The sequence below is a fragment of the Poecilia reticulata genome, chromosome 22 (genome assembly GCF_904066995.2).
Source record: "Poecilia reticulata chromosome 22, P_reticulata-male-v2, whole genome shotgun sequence".
Lineage (NCBI taxonomy): Eukaryota > Metazoa > Chordata > Actinopteri > Cyprinodontiformes > Poeciliidae > Poecilia > Poecilia reticulata.
Genome location: NC_088851.1, coordinates 9,917,573 through 9,935,832, shown reverse-complemented (window position 1 = coordinate 9,935,832; position 18,260 = coordinate 9,917,573). Strand labels below are relative to the sequence as shown.

The 18,260-nt window shown below is 38.2% G+C and overlaps 1 protein-coding gene across 2 annotated transcripts in view; it reads left to right on the top strand.

The window, feature by feature from the left end:
• stag1a (STAG1 cohesin complex component a) overlaps positions 1 to 18,260 on the top strand; it is a 41,737-nt gene that overhangs the window by 12,142 nt on the left and 11,335 nt on the right. Inside the window, exons 1-7 of one of the 2 annotated variants that reach the window (XM_081603132.1) lie at positions 14,144 to 14,167; positions 15,989 to 16,210; positions 16,372 to 16,492; positions 16,672 to 16,827; positions 17,504 to 17,600; positions 17,750 to 17,826; positions 18,008 to 18,212. In XM_081603132.1, coding sequence (XP_081459258.1) covers positions 16,182 to 16,210; positions 16,372 to 16,492; positions 16,672 to 16,827; positions 17,504 to 17,600; positions 17,750 to 17,826; positions 18,008 to 18,212 — 685 coding nt within the window. In that variant the 5' untranslated portion in view covers positions 14,144 to 14,167; positions 15,989 to 16,181. Of the gene's footprint in view, positions 1 to 14,143; positions 14,168 to 15,988; positions 16,211 to 16,371; positions 16,493 to 16,671; positions 16,828 to 17,503; positions 17,601 to 17,749; positions 17,827 to 18,007; positions 18,213 to 18,260 lie in introns of those variants that run through there. The other variant, XM_008399227.3, reaches the window with a different exon arrangement.

Below are 18,260 nucleotides of genomic sequence, written 5' to 3'. Positions count from 1 at the left end.
GTTGTATAGTAATTCTTGTTTTCTTGACTGGGCAGTCACAACCTGATTTCTTGTTCCACCACTAATGAAAATAATACAGATCATGGGAATCTGTTCTAAGATCTTTAAATGTATCTCGTCAGCACATTTTCTCATTTTCTTTTTACTTCAAATGGTCCTCAGGTTGAGATGCTTTTTACTTCTTAAACCTTGATTTTTAATCAGCAGTCCTTTAACTTCATCTTGTAATTTTTATAACTGCACTCTGTAACAGAGCAGTCATCCCCCCACCACCTTTTCGCTCCCAGAACATTATTGCCAGTCTATGGTATTTTTCTTCCCCCTCTTGCCTTGACATCTGCCTGCGCACATTAGCAGGCTTGTCCCGCTCCGGTGAAATAGTCCACATTCCATCAGATGATTGGAAAGTAATAAGGGGTGTGAGGGTTTTAATGGCCTTGGCAGCAAACATGTGTCAGTCTGTGTGTTTGTGTTTGTGCTCCCATCCTGCTTGTTTCTCACATTCGGTTAGAAGTTGCCATGAAGAAGATTGAAAATTGGGCCAAGGTGACAGGAAGGGAGAGAGAGACAGAAAACCGATGAAGAGGGAATTATTGTCTTTCTGCTCCATTGGCTCTCTGGCTGCTTCTTCCTCATTTGCCTTACTGTTAGACTTTTTATGAGTTAACCCCTGGATCCGTTTGCATCCCTCTGCATCCCATCTTCTTCTCCCATCATTTTGATTCATTGTCCTTCCCTCGCCTACTTTCTTTTAATTTGTTTTGTAAGAGTTTTGTGATCCGTGTTTTATTCTGAGGTGGCTCTTAAAATTGCTTCTTTTTTCTTCCTAGCAGATTTTCATCAGCCTTCATCCACCTCCCCTCTGCTCTGCTAACATTGTGTGCTGCCGAAAATGAGTAGACAGTAGTTTGTGGCTGTAGCAGATGGATGTGTGTGTTTTGTGTGAGCACACAGCAACGCGGCTGTGTGTCTGACAGCCTTTCCGTGTCAAACGGGTAATCTCCCGTGTGACATAATCATAATCTGGTTAAACCAGGCATCTACAGTTGGGACCCCTAGGCTGTTCGGTCTCCGTGTGTAAAGAGGTTGCAGATGCGATAAAGTTCACCCATTTGTCTCGATGGTTCAGCTCATAACTGGGCCGCAGTGGGACCCAGTTACTGCAAGTCGCTGTGGTCAACTTTAATTGTGGGGGGCTTTTTAAAGGTCTAAAAGATTGTTGATGTTTTATTTTTTTTAGTATTGTGGTTGAATTGTGTGAAATTCCTTCCTCTTGGATGGGAGTACTTATACACTAATAATTAATAGTATAAACCAGCTTCACTTGAGTCTCGGTCAGTTCTCCATTGTGTATCCTCATTTTATTTCCGTTTAATTTACCAACACCTTATGTGGTCACATTTTTTCATTAATAATCAAGAAATCTGTAGTGGAGCCACTTTTGGTTTCAGATGCAATTAAAATAGTCTTGAGTGTCTCCATCTTTTACTCTTGGTTGCATGTGTGCAGCTAAAATTTAGTTTAATTTATACCAATCATTGTCTCGGTTGGGTTACATAACAGTGCTGACCAGTGTATAATTTTATATATACTATTCTGCTTTTATCATAAAAACTCTACGTTTTTGCTTGCATGCGGTAAAAGCCTGGACCTTATAATTAGGACCTATAGTCCTAATTATATAAGAATAATAATAAAACTGGAAAAACTTGGGGCAACTAAAATTTTATGAAGATGCAAGCAGTGCAAAAAGTTATCCATTATCCGTGATTACTGAAATCTTAACAAGGATTGATTTAAATGTTCTAGTTTCCAGAAAACTTTGTATCACACTCTCAAGGTTTGCCCAGAAAACTTGCTAAGCCCAGTGGTTGGCTGCTGGGCAGTCATTCATCCAGTTGTGTTTTTAGTAAAAAAATGTTTAAAGTTGACGGAAAATTTAAAATATCACTTGATAATTATGTGCTGTTGAAAGATTGGAAGGTTAATACCTGAACAGCAACAATTAAGTCTTTAAAAAAAAATGCAAACATTTTAAAATGCTTAATAAGCAAAGCTTAGCCTGGTGTGGGCACAAGTAAAGCCTGGTGGCCTGCCAGGCTTATAAAACACTCAGGGGAAACCAGACACTCGTATTAGGGGTGGTCATTTTTTGTATCACTTATTATTTATAGTGAAAAATTTCTTGTAAGAGCTTGAATTGACATGACGCCGGCCCTTTCCCTTTGCCGAAGTAGAACTGTCCTCCGACAACCCAACTGTTATGACAGACGTAACGGACCTCAATGAGTTACCCGAGACATTTTTTGAGTCATTTTTGCCTTATAAACCAAGACTGAGGCAAAGACGGCGGGCAAGAAAATTCTCTAACTAGTCCTACGTCAGGTCTATAAGGTTATTAGCGGGAAATAACTGAGAAATCAACAATAAAGCCCAAGAGGGGGAAAAAAAAGGTCTGATTGAATGCGAGTGTGAACGCTGTGGGACGCACTTTGCGCGTACCAAATGGGTGGGTAATTATTTAAATAATACCGGTTTGTGAAAATCTGCCTTCAGGAAGATGTTTAGAAATAAACGGTAGCATGAAACGATGTTTAAATGCCAATATAGCAGTAAGCGCAGTCTGTTTTCATGCTGCCAGAGCTAATGTTGGAATCTACACGCATAAAATCCAGCATAACTACCTTCACTTATTGATCTGGAAAAGATTAGATGTTTAGCATTGTTTTGCTTTAACTGAGTTGTGTTTATTTGACGTTTAGCCGTGAGTTGTTAGCACTGAGCCGTGAGTCGTTAGCAGGGAGCCGCCAGCCGTGAGTCGTTAGCACCGGTCAGCCGTGAGTCGTTAGCAGGGAGCCGCCAGCCGTGAGTCGTTAGCACCGGTCAGCCGTGAGTCGTTAGCATGGAGCTATCAGTAAGTGTCGTTATGTCAAAAAATGGCATGTTTATTGCCGGTTACCTTCACGGTGCTTACTAACGTGGTAGTTCCCCTCCATCAGTTTCATTCAACTGGTCATGAGGTGGGCTGCAATCCACAATCTATTTCTTGCGTTATTCCAGACTCCTTTTTGATTTTGGATATGTAATAAATTGTATTCCGTCCTCTACACGTTCTGGGTAACAGCTGTCGGGATTGCATATTCCCCACTGACAACTTAAACCATGATTATCTATTATTTTCCTCAAAATCTCTCTGGCTGCAGTGTGTTTTCTATGACTGATACTGTCAATATTGTCGGAGTACTGTACTTTGAACCCTGATTGGTCAGTTGCTGACAAGGGCCCTGGAATGATTGGGGGGAGGATTGCTCTACATCAGCATGGGGACGGAGCCTATAAATGTCAGTAAATTCTAAAATATGGTTAAATACATTTACTATGTGCAGTTAAACAAAATTTGTTTGTGGCGCTATGAATGTCTGTGCCACAAAGAAGTAATAAATGGTTTTTCATTGCTATTTTTATCTTTATAACAGCACCACAAAATACAAGTCCATAACTCACCCCTTCTCTCTGTTTCCATTTCTATTGGTATGAATATTTGTTTGGGTCAGTTCAGTCTCCTGAAATATGAGATCAAAACCCCTGATCAAAAACCAGAGTACCTCGTCCTACCAAACTGTCCCAATGGGAGCTAAATGCGGATTTTCCAAAAGTGACGTATTATGAAGTATGTCTCTTCCTGGATCGTCAGGCAATTCTTTCCGACTCTGGGAGAGCTGGCAGATATTGTTTTAATCCATCATTTGAGTTAACACAGCTGTGTTTCCACACATTGTTATTTTTTGCCAGTAGGTCTGAAAGCATAAAATGAGAGTGTTTGAGTTTGGAAGCAGCTAAGTTTGTTGTTTTTTTTGCCACATAATAGTATTAAAAGTTATTGCTTGCTTTATGATTTGTACTTTCATCATCAGAAACTTCACTTTTTTCATAGCGGGGTTGTTTGAACCGTGTGTACTCATTGCTAAGCTTGCTGCCTGCTCTTGTGCTCTCTTTCTGTTCCCCCTTTTTCCACAAAAAAACATCACTGATAGTGTATTTCTCATGCAGTATTCCTCACAGCTGTAGAGTATCTGGCTTAGATCTCTATTCTCTATTCTGTTGACTTATTTCCTCTGACTAAAATGTTGCACCTTGTCCAACTGGCTGGCAGGAATATGAACTAAAGTCGATGCGTTGCACATAAGAGGAAGTAAATGTTTACTTTGTGGAATGACATTAGCCAGGTTCATATTGCTTGCTACAGTTTTTGTGATGCACACAGAGAAATTGGTGGACAAAATTGTTGAACTCAGGACTCAGTGGTCAGTAAATTAAGAATCAAAGGCCATTACGGTGAAAAGAATTTAGAATAGAAGCAGACTCTGACACTATGGCTGCTCAGTTATGCAAAAAGTCACAATTTAACAAGATTTCCTTCAGAAAACATGCTAAGTCTAGTGGTTGAACGCTAGGGCAGTCATTCATCCAATGGCCAGTTGTGTTTTTGAGTTAAAAAATGCTTAAAGTTCACAGGAAATTTGAAAATATCACTTATGTGTTATCAGAAGATTGGAAGATTAATACCTGAACACCAACTATAAAGTCTTATAGTTATAAAGTCTTATAAATGCAAACATTAAACAGAAGAAGAAAAAAAAGAAGCAACGCTTAGCCTGGTGGGGGCAGAAGTAAAGCCTGGAGGCCCACCAGGCTTATAATACACTGGGGGAAACCCTGATTTCAAGTATTTTGATTAATACTGAAACTTATTCAACTCAACTTCCTATTGAGTTTCAGAGCATGTTGCAGTTTGTTTTAGCACTCAGCAAAAATAAGATGAATATATTTGACAGGCACAACTAGAACAGATTCACAGATTATTATTTCTTTAGTTAGGAAGATGTGAAGTTCTGGTCAAAGGCCAGTGTTCAGCATGTCATTGATGGTCCCATTCTTGAGTTCACACAACTGAAATGAATTGGTAGCAATTCATCAATCAACTGGCATGTTGGATTGGCAAATATTATATTGGTTTATCAACACTTCTGAAAAAAATATATTGGGAGAAAAATAATTAAGTAAAATTGTAATTTATAATAACTTTAAACCTAAATCATTGATGTTGGTACCCCTCCCCAGGTTTTTTAGGTAGATAAACTAACTGGCTTTTATTATGAATAGCAAAAAAATATATACAAATATATTCTGTTATGCACAAGATTTATAGGGCTCTCTTTTGTTCAAATAATATAGTTTTGAACCTGGATAGTTACATTTAGCGTATCACCTTTTAGTTTTTTCATCTGCATCATATTTCAGTCATACGAGCAATGATGTCTAACAGAAAGATCGAACTGTTCTAGTTTTATTATATTCAGAACTGCATGTACTGTGCAGTTAAGCCGAGTTATTAAAGTACAGAGTGTCAAGCAGAACTACTGATTTGCTTTCAGGTTTAAGTCTTTCCTGCAGCGCTTGTCAGTGAGAGATTTTTGTTTATACTGTGGCTCTCAGCTCTTCTGTTGCAACCTTGATGCGTTTTGTTCACAGTTTAAGTACGCTGGGTAATACATTTGCTTTAAAACAAATTCTAAATCGCTATCTGATTTTGTTCATTTTCTACCGAGGCACACATGGACGTGTTCCTGCTGCTGCCTGTCAGTGAAATCCTCCTTAAATCCCAAGACTCGTCTCGTATAGAGCTTGGCAAAGTGACACGATCACATTAAACTGCATACAACAAGGTGGTGGATGGGTGTGAGATGACAAACAGTGTTGGTTGCAGTATCTGCTAATACATATGTGGTAGTGAAAAATCACTACCACATTCAATCAGAACATTTGCTTTATTTTGTTTATTTGCAGCACTACTCAAATTGTTATTGATGTTTTGGACTGAAGGTTTTTCTTTTTTTTTCTTTTTTTCCCCGTTCAGCTTTGAGGAAGTTAAACTGTATTACAGTGCTAGAAATGTTTTTAGACTGTCTGGATTCTGGTTGAGTGTGTGACGGATGTAATGAGAAACAGGACAACTGTGACTAGCTGTAAGTGGTACAGACGTTAAGTTTTCTACCCACGCGTCGTCATTCCATTTTGTACTAATCCTCAGACGTTGTGTCAAAGCACGATGTTGTTACAAATTGTCGTTTAATCAAGTATCTGCACTTCTGATTCTGAAATAAAGAAGCTGCTTCAGAGTCCTTTGAAATTGGTTTTTATCTGCAATTTATTTTTAATTGTGTTTTTAAGCTACACTGTTGAAAAGCAAAATATCTCAAATTGAATAAATACTACATTTGATTCAATGTATCATAATGTTCAGCGTGAGTCGTTTTTATCCCCAAAATATCGGGACTCGTTTTTGCACCTTTCATCCAATCTAGAGTTAACTTGAGTTTTTGTAAAAGTAGCAGTAATTTACTGACTATTCTTCTTTTAAAAACTTATCCTTAGCTTTATCATTTATTTGCAGAAATATTTGAAAAGGACCCCCCCTCACATCTTCTGAGGATTTTCTCATGTAGAGGAATTGCTGAAGTGGTTTGCCAACAGAGCATCTGCTTTGATAGGACTCTTTGATAATGCAAGTCATAGCATGTTTCGTTGTGGTTCCAGTAAATTGTGAGCTGAAAATATTTCTCCTGCTTGTTTTAGAAATCCTATGTCCATTTAAAAACTTTAAAACCATCTTATCCAAACAATATTGATTATTTTAAATGTATCTATTTTGATATCTGGACTAATCAAGGACTGAACTGGATTTACTCAGTTTTAGCTAGGGAAGGGTGTTTACCATGACATCTTTTAGTGTTTATTGAGACAACAATGAAAGGATTTAAAAATCCCTGCAGTCCCATAAACACAAATCCTACTTTTCCAAAGAAAACAAACCAAAAAGGAACAATTTAAGGATTATTAAATATGCTACTTCGGGACTCCAGTGTTATTAGGTACTGCATAGGTGTTGCTAAACAGCATTTAATCTTATTTTTTAAAACATATTTGTATATGGGTGCTATTGTGCCACTGAGATTGGAACAATTGGTAAAAGTCATACTTTGCAAAATATTCTATGATTTGCAAACATCATCCAGCAGTGTTTATCACTGTTATAATAGAGCAGAATCATCATGCATTTCACGGTAACAAAAAACTACACTGGAGATGTTACATATACCGTTAATGAGCAATCTGAGCGTGAACGCTCTCGCTCTCCACTAATGGGATGATTCCTCAGTCCAAACGCTCCACAAAGATTCAACTTAACTAAATCCTTTTAAATCCACCCAGGCTAAAGTATGTCTTGAGCTTCCTGAGTTTACCTTTGACACGACAGCATTAATCTTTAGAAGTAAATCTCTTGCTTGCCGATGCACTTGATCCTGACACTTTCTCTCTCTCTCTCTCTCTCTCTCTCTCTCTCTCTCTCTCTCTCTCTCTCTCTCTCTCTCTCTCTCTCTCTCTCTCTCTCTCTCTCTCTCTCTCTCTCTCACTCTTGCTGCATCTTCACGCTGCCTTGTGTGTTGTTAACAGTGCATTGCAGACAGTTCACAGTCTGGTAGGTGAGAGCAGATGCAGAGCGAGGTTTACAGTTACAGATAACAGCTGAGGCTGATGTGGGTCAGATTCTCCCAAAAGCTTGAACTGTCTGGATAAATGTCGGGGGTTTTTTTTAGAGGGGGGAGAATGATTTATAAGTGTTCAATTCCTGGCGAGCTGAAAATTACTGTTTGAGAAATGTAGTGAGTTTGTTGCTGTGGAAACCGACGTCTAAGGTGATAGGTGTCTATGTGTGCAGACAGGTTTTCATGCCTCATATCTCAAATCACACAAAAGTATCAAGGTAATGCCTCTTAGGTTGAGATTGATTTGGCATCTGCTTAGCAAGCCTCGTCTCTGCTAGCATCGAGTAGAAACGAGACTGCGAAGGAAACTTAAGCTGTTTTGTCATGTGGCCAGTCACATCCCTCACATCCCTGCTTAGTTCATATCTACAGTGTAAACACCCTGCTTCTGTTTTTACATTTTTAAAATAACTTAAAATGTTTCAGCTCTCCAAACAAGTTCTAATTTGAAAGATAATCTGAGTACACACAAAATGTAACTTTGAAATGATTATTTCATTTCTTAAAGAGAGCAACAACTACCTTAAAACATTTGCAATAAGTGGTAATGAGTCTTGTGCACCGCTGGGTAGAGATTTTGGCCCAATTTTCTTCGCAGCATTGTTTTTAGGAACATTGGAAGATTTCCAGTGTGAACAGGATGTCTCGGGTCCTCCACTGCATCTCTATTGAATTAAATATCTAGCTTAGACTTGGACACTCCAAAGCCTTCATGTAGTTTACATTGAGCCATCCAGAGGTGGGCTTGCTGGTGTCTTTCCCAATAACATAACTCTGCTTAGGAAGACGAAACAAACTGAACTCTCTCCTTAAGGGTTTCATGGTTGAGAGAAGTTTCCATCAATTACAGCAAGTCATCCAGGTTCTGAGGCAGCAATGCAGCCACCACCATGTTTGACTCTAGACATAATATTCTTTCTGTAACAGGACTCCAAAAATGTTTTGTCTTTGCCTCATCAGCATACACACTATTTTACCAAAAGTCCTCTGTTTATTTACAATTGCCTAATAAATTTCCTTGTTAGAAATAAAAATTTTCCATGATGTTCACATCCATTTTTGGCTAGTCTTGGTGTCTCTTTAGGAATTATAACACAAGAACATGCAAAAGTATCATTCATAAAATTCATTTATTATTTATATCAGGAGCAGAGGCAATGTCCCACCGCTATGTATGACAGAGCAGTTGCCGTGTAAGCGGGTATCCAATTTTAAAAGACAAAATATGACAGAGTTCACCTTTTTAGATGCCTTTAGCATCTTAAATAAGTGATTAAATGTGGCTTGCATTACAAAAACAGCTCTGTTTGAATTCCTTACAGAGCAATGATTCCTAACCTGAGGGTCTCTGAAAGTCATATTAAAAATAACACGCAAAGACAGAATTAAAGGGGCGCATAAAACAACAACAATGAAACTTAATTGCATAATGTACTTTCTGCATAATCTGCCTGTGTTTAAAAATAATACTGTATTGGACTTGTTTAATATATTAAAATGAGGAATTACCTGCACACGTTCACTCTTCACTGCAAGATTAATGGATAGATCTGATAGTGTGACTCAAACACAATGGATGAAGTGGAGTAAAAGGTTCTAAAAGTATGTAATGTGTGTGTTTTAGCACATATTTGCAACCTGAGGTGTGAGGAAATTTAATCTCGTTTTACTGAGCTTACACAATTCACCTTCCTCAAAGGAAGTGTGCTAACGAAGACGCTGTTAAGGGGTTTTCAAGTTTATTCAGAGAGAAAAGTATCTGAACCATAAATTACAGATTTTGTCACAATAAAAGCCATGTCTGCAAAATACTACACAAAAGAATGTGGTAGTTTTTTATTTTCAAAATCAGCTAACAGCCCTAAGTTATGTGTGTCTGCATGCATGTTTGTCCTATTGCACTGCAGTTTCCCTGAGCAATTGAAAACTCAGATAACAAAGTACTGTTCTTGTGCTATTCTTCTTGCTGTTATCTACAGAAAGTCTTGTTCTCACTCTTGCAGCCTGAAGGAACCACATCTTTCAAGTTAAGGACTTAACATTATAACTTAATATTTTGCACTTCTATTGTTATAACTATTACTTTAATTTTAAGGACAGTACTACTTCTGTCCAATCTGTTTGGGCAACTGAACAACTTCGATTGCGTGTCACAGCAATCATAACACAACAAGCAGTGCATGGAAAAACATACCGATATGAAGTAAGGGTCGTCTTTTTACATAAAGAAGTGTGATTCTCATCATTAAGCTGCATACCGTAATTAAATTTTAATCATGTTTGAATATTTGTCGACAATTCAATGGAACCAAAAGTGGAGAAAATATTAAAAATAGTTTTCAAAAATAATCAGTTGAAACTAATCATTCTGATAAGCCAAAATTATTATGATACATTTTTCATGATGGGTATAAAGTATTGAACACCTCGACCAAGTGGCTGTTTATCAGTGACAGTCAGGCTGAATATCGTCCGATTGCAGTCATCACCAACCATCTTTTCTGTGCCATCTCCATTCTCTACTTTGCTTTTATGGCATCACCCCCTCAGTTCCCGTAATGTTGACCTTATTTAGTCACTTCCTCATGTACTTATTCTTCATTCAGAGTTATTGAAGCAGGCATCTGCATCCTCAAGGACTTAAAACTACTGTTCTGTTCTCGTAATTATGCTGCTCTGTTGACTCTGAAGATAGAAATAGCAAAATAGCGACTCTGTATGGTAGGCATTAGTGGCAATACATAAGACATACACAGAATGTGAGAACCACTTCTTGACTCTTTTTCCCTGATATTGTTAGTTAAAGAATCCACTCTTGTTCTTTTTTTCCCTCTGCACTCCCACAAAATACAGTAATAGCCCTCAGCGCACATCACACCATGTCTCAAGAGATAACAGCCAATTATAGCTGATGCAGTATAGGTTAAGGCTGTAAGAAGAAGAGGCCGACTGGCTGCAGCAGAAAGTCATGTGATGCTAGCTGATTTTTAACAAAATCACTCAGCACAAATTGTAAGTAAATAATAGGATCATAGAAAGTATAGTCAGTTGTGTTGATGTCACATATCAGTATGTCCACACTTACATTAGCAATGCACTGATACTGATATGTTAAAAAAAAAGACAAATATTGGCCGATACCGATGTCAGTGCCGATATATTGTGCATCCCTACTTAAAATCATAGGAAAAAAAAATCACCCAAACATTTCGTAAACCTTTTGTTTGTCACCTGTCTTGATGATAGGATTATTGGATTTTACTAAAGAAAAGTTTGGCTTTCTTTAGGGTTTCCTTAGCTCTGCTCCAGTTTGGAAGTGTGGGCGGTATCAGCGTGTCAGGTATGAGTAACCTGCTGTCACACTAGCCATGTTTCACTTTCTCAAGTGATGCTGAGTTATTGCCAGCTGGAGGGACACCGAGTTGTGTTTGTGCTCTGATTTGCTGCAGACATGAAAGGCTAAAATTAAAGACCTGCCTTTTGCCAGATAGTTAAATCATTCGAGCCCATCCACACATTTTTATTTGGAGTCAAAATCTTTTGGTTTTTCAAATTTGTCAAAGTCTCTGATGTCTTAGTTTATAAGTTTTATTTTTTGGGACCAGGGGGGAACCAGCGTTTTTTTTCCCAGACGGAAATTATTCAAAATCATCTTTAACATAAATTATAATTTTTCGACATTACTTTTTGAAAAATGGGGGGGGGGGAGCAAATTAGTGGAAAGATATTGTGTGATGCATCAGCTGGATTTACTTTATTATTTTAGTTTGCTTGTAACAGGTAATTAGAATGGAAAGAAGTTGCCACTAATTTAACATGAACTTGAAGAGGGGGATTATTTAAGCAGTTAACTTTAGCTTTTCTCTTGGCAAGAAAAGTTAGTTGGGGGTTTTTTTCTAGCCAGCTGAGTGGCCATGTGGAGGATGCTGCTCTATGTACAGCCAAGAATAATGCAGCCACAACTACATTTTCTCAGCCAATTCTTTTACTTTTAATGAAAGTACTGAGGCCTTACTATGGCAAGACCTCAGAAAATATTAGCCTTCAGCAATATCTTAAAGAAATAACTGTATGTGGACAACACAGCAGGTTACGTGATTGAACTGCAGAGCTGCCTGGTCAATAGATGGTTTGTTATGCACTAAAATTATTAGTTATGTTTTACTGTTAAATTTTAGTTTCATAATTTGACCACATGTCAACATGTATGTCATTAAAATAAAAAGGTTGAAATATTTTAGAAACGCATAAATGCGCTGAATTGGATGGTGTAGCCACAATACATCCCCGTTTTATTTTTTTATACAGGCATTAAAATTATATGTGAGTATTATTTAAGGGTATCAATAAATTGATATCATGAAGCTTCCTTTTTGATATTTAAGGACCATATCTGTTTCGTTCAGATAAAACAGTGCAAGGTTTTTGCTCTTTTTACACCAATGCAACTCTTTAAAACCTTTCTAAATCTCTGCTCGCATTTAGCATAAACAGAGTTTTGATAAACCATCCAGTTTTTAATAGACCAAAGCTCATTTGACCTTTCAGAGTTCATCATTATAGGTATTTGAAAACTATTCTAACCAGCAGAGGAGATTCCAATGGGTGTCTTTAAGTCATATTTAATGAAACACGAATAGGTCTGTAATAAGCTTGTTCTGTTCTGCTCTCCCCCCTCTTTGTGGTCCCTCCTGTTTCCACTCAGCCAATCAAATGTGCCTTCACTGCCAGGCTTATGACCCACACCAGTTTCTATAGCAACACCAGTCTGCCTCCTGGAGAACATGTCATGCATGTTAAGTGACTCTCAGATGCTCACTCGTTGTCTCTTGCACTTGCTCATAAGTAGACACGCAAACGTAGACTGTTTTTAATGCACACACACACACACACACACACACACACACACACACACACACACACACACACACACACACACTGTGTGAAGTGAAAGTTGAAATTCTCTTAAATAAAATTTTTTACCTTTACCGATAAGTCATTTATACTTAGGGATTGCCAGCAGTGAATCACATTGAAATACTTAATTGAAATCAGTGCCATATATACGCTTAAACCCCATAACCTGAAGTGACTGTACCAGAATGCAACTATTCTGGTGTTCGTCCAGTTATTATTATTGTGCAGAAACATTTGTTTTCTTGCTTCATAAACTTGGCGCTTTGCTTTGAACATCGTAAAATTTAATTGCTAGAGCGATTCGCACAGCTTTCCCTCACAACAGGCACCAAGAGTTTGGTCAAATAAGAGACTCTGACACTTCTGATTTAAGAAGTGCATTGATTGGGACCTTGATCTTATGTTTGGAACTGGATGATGACTTCCTTAATAATGGTCATAAAGTCTTTGTGACAGCTGTCGAAGATGTCAAATCTCTGTTGTCATCGCAGCGTCGATGGAAAAGAGAATATGTGGGTTAGTTGTAAGCGGAATTAGCGGAATATTTAGCAATAGCATTGCAATAAATGCTGGTACGTTCTTTTAATCCGGATACAACTGGTTTAGAGTGTGCTCAATAAAACCATTGCATGAAAGAATAATAACAAGAAAAATGGCACAAAGTGAAATGTGTTTCTCCTGATGAACTGAACTAAAAGTCAGCTGCCTCAGCCTTTGTTTTTCAGGCAGCTTTAGAAAATTTGACAGCAAATCAGTATTTTCGGGAATGAAACGTGTGCGAGAAATGATTGCTGAGGTTCAGCAGAAACGCTTTAGGCTGTTTTCCAGTATTTCAGCAAGCTGAAAAGTCAAAAATAATTTGACAGCATTCAGCTACTATCAATACGACACAGCATTTCTACTGCTAGAAATAAAATGCATTCAGGGACTTGATTGAACATGTAAAGTTCTCTGACCTGCCGCAATCTGCATTCACCTTTAGCGGCTATGCAAATAAAATACAAACTTTTAAGAGTTGACTGCTTCAAAGTGAGCGCTGTCGATGATGTCTGCTTTATCTTCCAGAGTAGTCCGGGAGACTGGCTGAAAATTATTAATAGCCCGCGGTCAAAGCTGCTACATTCGCCTGTGTGTGTGTATGTGCAGGTGTGAGAAAGCCACAGAGGGCTCAAGTGTCAGAAAAATTAAAGCAAACAAGCACACGTCTGGGATTATGTAGTCGGTAATGAGTCAGGCCGGCTCCTGACTTGCTCACTCACATACACATACACACACTAACACACTCATGCAGATTCTTTTCCTGCTCTCTCTTACTCAGACGTTTTTTGTTTGTTTGTTTTTAAATGAAGACATGTTGTGAGAATCCATTCAGATAAACTTGGCTTATCAATGACGAATAGAAAGCTGAAATACGATACGGTAAATAAGAGCCAGCAGCTTATGTAGATCACTCTGTGAGTTGCAGCCTGTGGAGGTGGGCTTGTTGGCATCTGTAGTAGTGAAGGGAAAAGTGCTAAACAATCCAAACATTAAACCTGTTGCTTCATCCTGCATAGATATGCCATAAATTCGATATTATTTTTTATTTTTTTGACAGTTTGGTGTTCTTCTCCTCAAGCAAAAAGCAGTGTAAAGACTTATCTGTAAGTCGCTCACGTAGCGTCTCGTAAAAGTATTCCTATCCTTAAACTATTTTAAGGATATGGCTGTTATGGCTTCAATTTTAGCTGTATTTTATTGGGATTTTATGCCTCAGACCAATAGGTGGTAGTGCAAAATTGTGATGAGGAAGCAAATCGCACAAGTTACAAATTTGCTCTCTTTTGAAAACAATATGATGCACTGGATTTTTATTTTTTTTATTTTTTTTAAAGAAGTGTCAGAGTGAAGTTGAAAACAAAAGCATGCCACACTTCTCATATTCTCAAAAACATCGAAAATCATGACCTACTTTGAGTTGGCCTCTTGCATAAAATCCTCAAGTTTATGGTTATCATGTGATATGAAAAAAATTACGTTATAAATACTTTTGCAAGGAATGTACAGTGGTGAATGATGTGTCCTGAGTTTGTTTTGCTTATTTGTGTTTACGTCTCACACAACTGTCTTATTATTATTATTATTATTATTATTGTTATTATTGTCACAATTAGTGACAATAATAATAATAAAACAAGCTTCTATATCTGTATATATCTTTTGTCTGTGCAGCAAAAGTGTCACAATCCAGAAGAAGAGGCCATCAGCTCCTAACCTGGCATTATTACAGTGAAACAAACGTCTCGCTGGTTTGCTAACCTAATAAATAAAGTCCTCTGGGGTTTTGTCTCAACTCGTTTACTCTGCTAAGGCCGGTCTCTCCCGGCCAGAGGACAGCCCCCGTCTAACCTCAGCCTGCTTCTGTTGAAACAAGGCCCTCTCCTTCCCATGCTGCTCCGCACTACAAACACTGCGTGGAAAGCAGCATTTAAATACACACTCTCTTAGCCTGCCCCCTACTGTTGCCTAGATCTACTTTCAAACACACATGTATGCACTTTGACACACTCTGAGGGAAATCTGAGGCTAAAATCCTCCGTAGGTGAACAGAATGACCACAGATGCTGTTTGTAGCCTAAATTAGTCTTGGTGTATATTTTTTCAGGCTTTTTTCCTCGTATTAAAGCCCAATTAAGCAATGTGGGGATGCAGGGTGGAGGACTTTGTGGAGCATGCTGCCTCTTGTGGTGGAGTGAGGTATTGCTCTTCCCAGTGTAGTTATTACTTTTAGTGGATTTGTTTAAAAAGTTACTTTTTATCTTTGATTCTAAATTTGTTGAGTGATAACCTACCTATTTTTTTTATATTATGGTTTAAATGTTTTGTATTCCTGCCATTTCATTCATTTTTTCACGTTCTTATTATGCTGGATTTTTTTGTTGCTTTTCAACTACAAAATATTCTTTTAAAAATGTATTATTAGACCATACACCTGCAATCTAATTATTAATTTTCTCAAGTTAATAATCCATCTTTTTTCTACTGCAAAACCATGAAAGCCTAATTATGCAGTTTTAATTAATTAAATTTGTTTACTAAATAGCTTAAGCTAATTATAAGTTGATATTTTGATAAATTCTGCAAGATGAGTTGCTTCAAGTTTCTTTTTACAAGTTCTCCCAAACTATGCTCAATCTTTTGAGCTTGTAGTTCTCAGATTGACCAGTTGGTGTCCTCCTTTCCACATTTCCACGTCCACAACCTTTTCAGCAGACAGACTGTACGGTCTCTCTTTGGTCATTTGATTGTTCTGTAAAAGTCACGTGCTCTACAGTGCTGCTCCAACCGCGACCTCTAACCTCACGTAAACTGTGGGGGTGGTTACAAGTTTCCAGATGTGTCTAATTGGCATGTAAATTCATCTTTCATTGCCACATTGACCAGTTTTGATATTTAAATATCTCCTTTTGTCTTCTTTCCTACAGCTGATGAGAGTTAAGTGCCGGCAAGTTGAGTGCTGTCCATCCAAAAGGCTCTCTCCTCCCCGCCCTTCCAGACCTTTTCCCTCCCCTTTGTACCGGCAATCCCGTACCAGAGTGTTCACACCTCGACTTCATTCATTGCTGAAGACGCTCACAAGCAGAGCTGCAGAGGTCAACAGCTCCCCCTCTAACCAAGATGATCACCTCGGAGCTTCCTGTCCTACAGTAAGAGAAACGCTACAAAAATTATTTTAAAATCTTTAAAATCTTTTAAAATGTTAAAAAATGGGTTTGCAGTCTTTTTGTAATGGGAGATCTGTTTGTATGTTCAGAATTAGATTTTCTGAAGAAGTTGAATATGAAAATGTGGTGGTTTTCTCTTTAAGGGACTCCTCTAATGAGTCTGGGGCGACGGATACCGTGAGCTTAAGCATGAACATGACTGAGATGGAAGACCCAGAGATTAAAGGCAAGAAGAAGAGAGGAAGGCCTGGAAAACAGACACAGGTAGAAGTTTTTGCCTTGGCGCTAAGAAACAGGATCTGTATGAGAAATGATGTACAGATCCTTTACATCCTTTTAATATGTGTGCACACATCTTTTTGCCCCCCACCCTACCCTCTTTCTTTCTTTTTTTTTTTACGAGTGTTTTTCTTTCTTTCTTGTTGATGTTTTGCTCTCTGAAGACGTCCAATAAGAAGCCCCGGAAGTCTCCAACAGACAAAACACTGAGCATGACCAGAGGGAGGGGGAAAGCAAACGGCGTGGCTCAACAGAACGGAAACGGAGGGGAGCCCGTCACCCTGTTTGAAGTCGTCAAACTGGGAAAGAGTGCAATGCAGGTGATCTTTTCCTACTTTTTCTTCTTCTTTTTTTTGTTTTTATCAACGACTTATCTTAGGTTTTTACAGTCTCTCAGTATGGAATTAGCTTCTTGTGGTTTACAGACTTTATAGTCTTTCTCTTGTTCCACAGTCCTAAATTTGTGTTCATCCATCAGTCAATCATCTTGTTTTCCTTCGACTTCATTCATCTATCCCTCTATTCGATCATCCTGCATTCATGTTTTCTTTTGTCTGTCCATCGTTCACCCATCCTGCATCCCTCTATTTGTCAATCCATCATCCATTTGCTCCTCTATTCATTCATATATTAGTCTGTCATCCCATATTTCATTCATCCATCTGCAAAACTGACCATACTTCCGTGCTCTTTCAGCAAAGTATAACTGCTACAGAAATATCAGCCATAAATTCCTATTTTATATTTGCAGCTCTACAGTGATTCTTCTTTTAAAAGTTTATGATTTCACTAAACACAACCAAGTTATAATCCGTTAAATAAATATTTATAGTGTCCTTAATCCATTGCACAGTTTTTGGCTGTATGTTCTGTTTTAAAATGTTCTTTGTTGCAAACTGCAATATGTGACATAAGCATTTTTTTTATTAGTCACACATGTCAAAAGCTTATTTTGTACAGAATATGAAAATTTGTCTTTTTTTTATGTATCTGCAGTCTGTGGTTGATGAGTGGATTGAAGCATACAAGCAGGACAGAGACTTGGCTCTGCTGGACCTCATCAACTTTTTCATCCAGTGCTCGGGTTGCAAAGGTGCGACTTCTATTTAGTTTTTTTTAATCTTTATGAAGATTTTACCTCATTATATGCATTTCTAATTTAGCTTCACTTTTTACATCATCTCTTTTCTCACCTGCCCGGAGCAAGAAATGAGAATGTGTCCCATGCTGTTGTGATTGCAGGCACTGTGAGGATAGAGATGTTCAGGAACATGCAGAATGCGGAGATCATCCGTAAGATGACAGAGGAGTTTGATGAGGTAACCGGTGTTGCTTTTTTCTGTTTGTTTGTTTTTTTTTGGGGGGGGGGGTTTCTCCCAGAAAAACTGTGTGACACATAATTGTCTAAAACAATACAAGTATTTGAAATGGATTAAACATTTAATTCAGTAGTACAAAATTTAAGTCCAGATGTTAAAATCTCTCGCCTTGTGCCAACAGGACAGCGGGGATTATCCTCTAACTATGCCCGGCCCTATGTGGAAAAAGTTTCGCTACAACTTCTGCGAGTTCATCGGCGTTTTGATCCGCCAGTGTCAGTACAGCATCATCTACGACGAGTACATGATGGATACGGTCATTTCGCTCCTCACCGGACTGTCGGACTCCCAAGTGCGAGCCTTCAGACACACGTCCACGCTAGCAGGTATTCGCCGAGGATGTTAGAAAAATGATTTCGATCGAAAACGGTGTT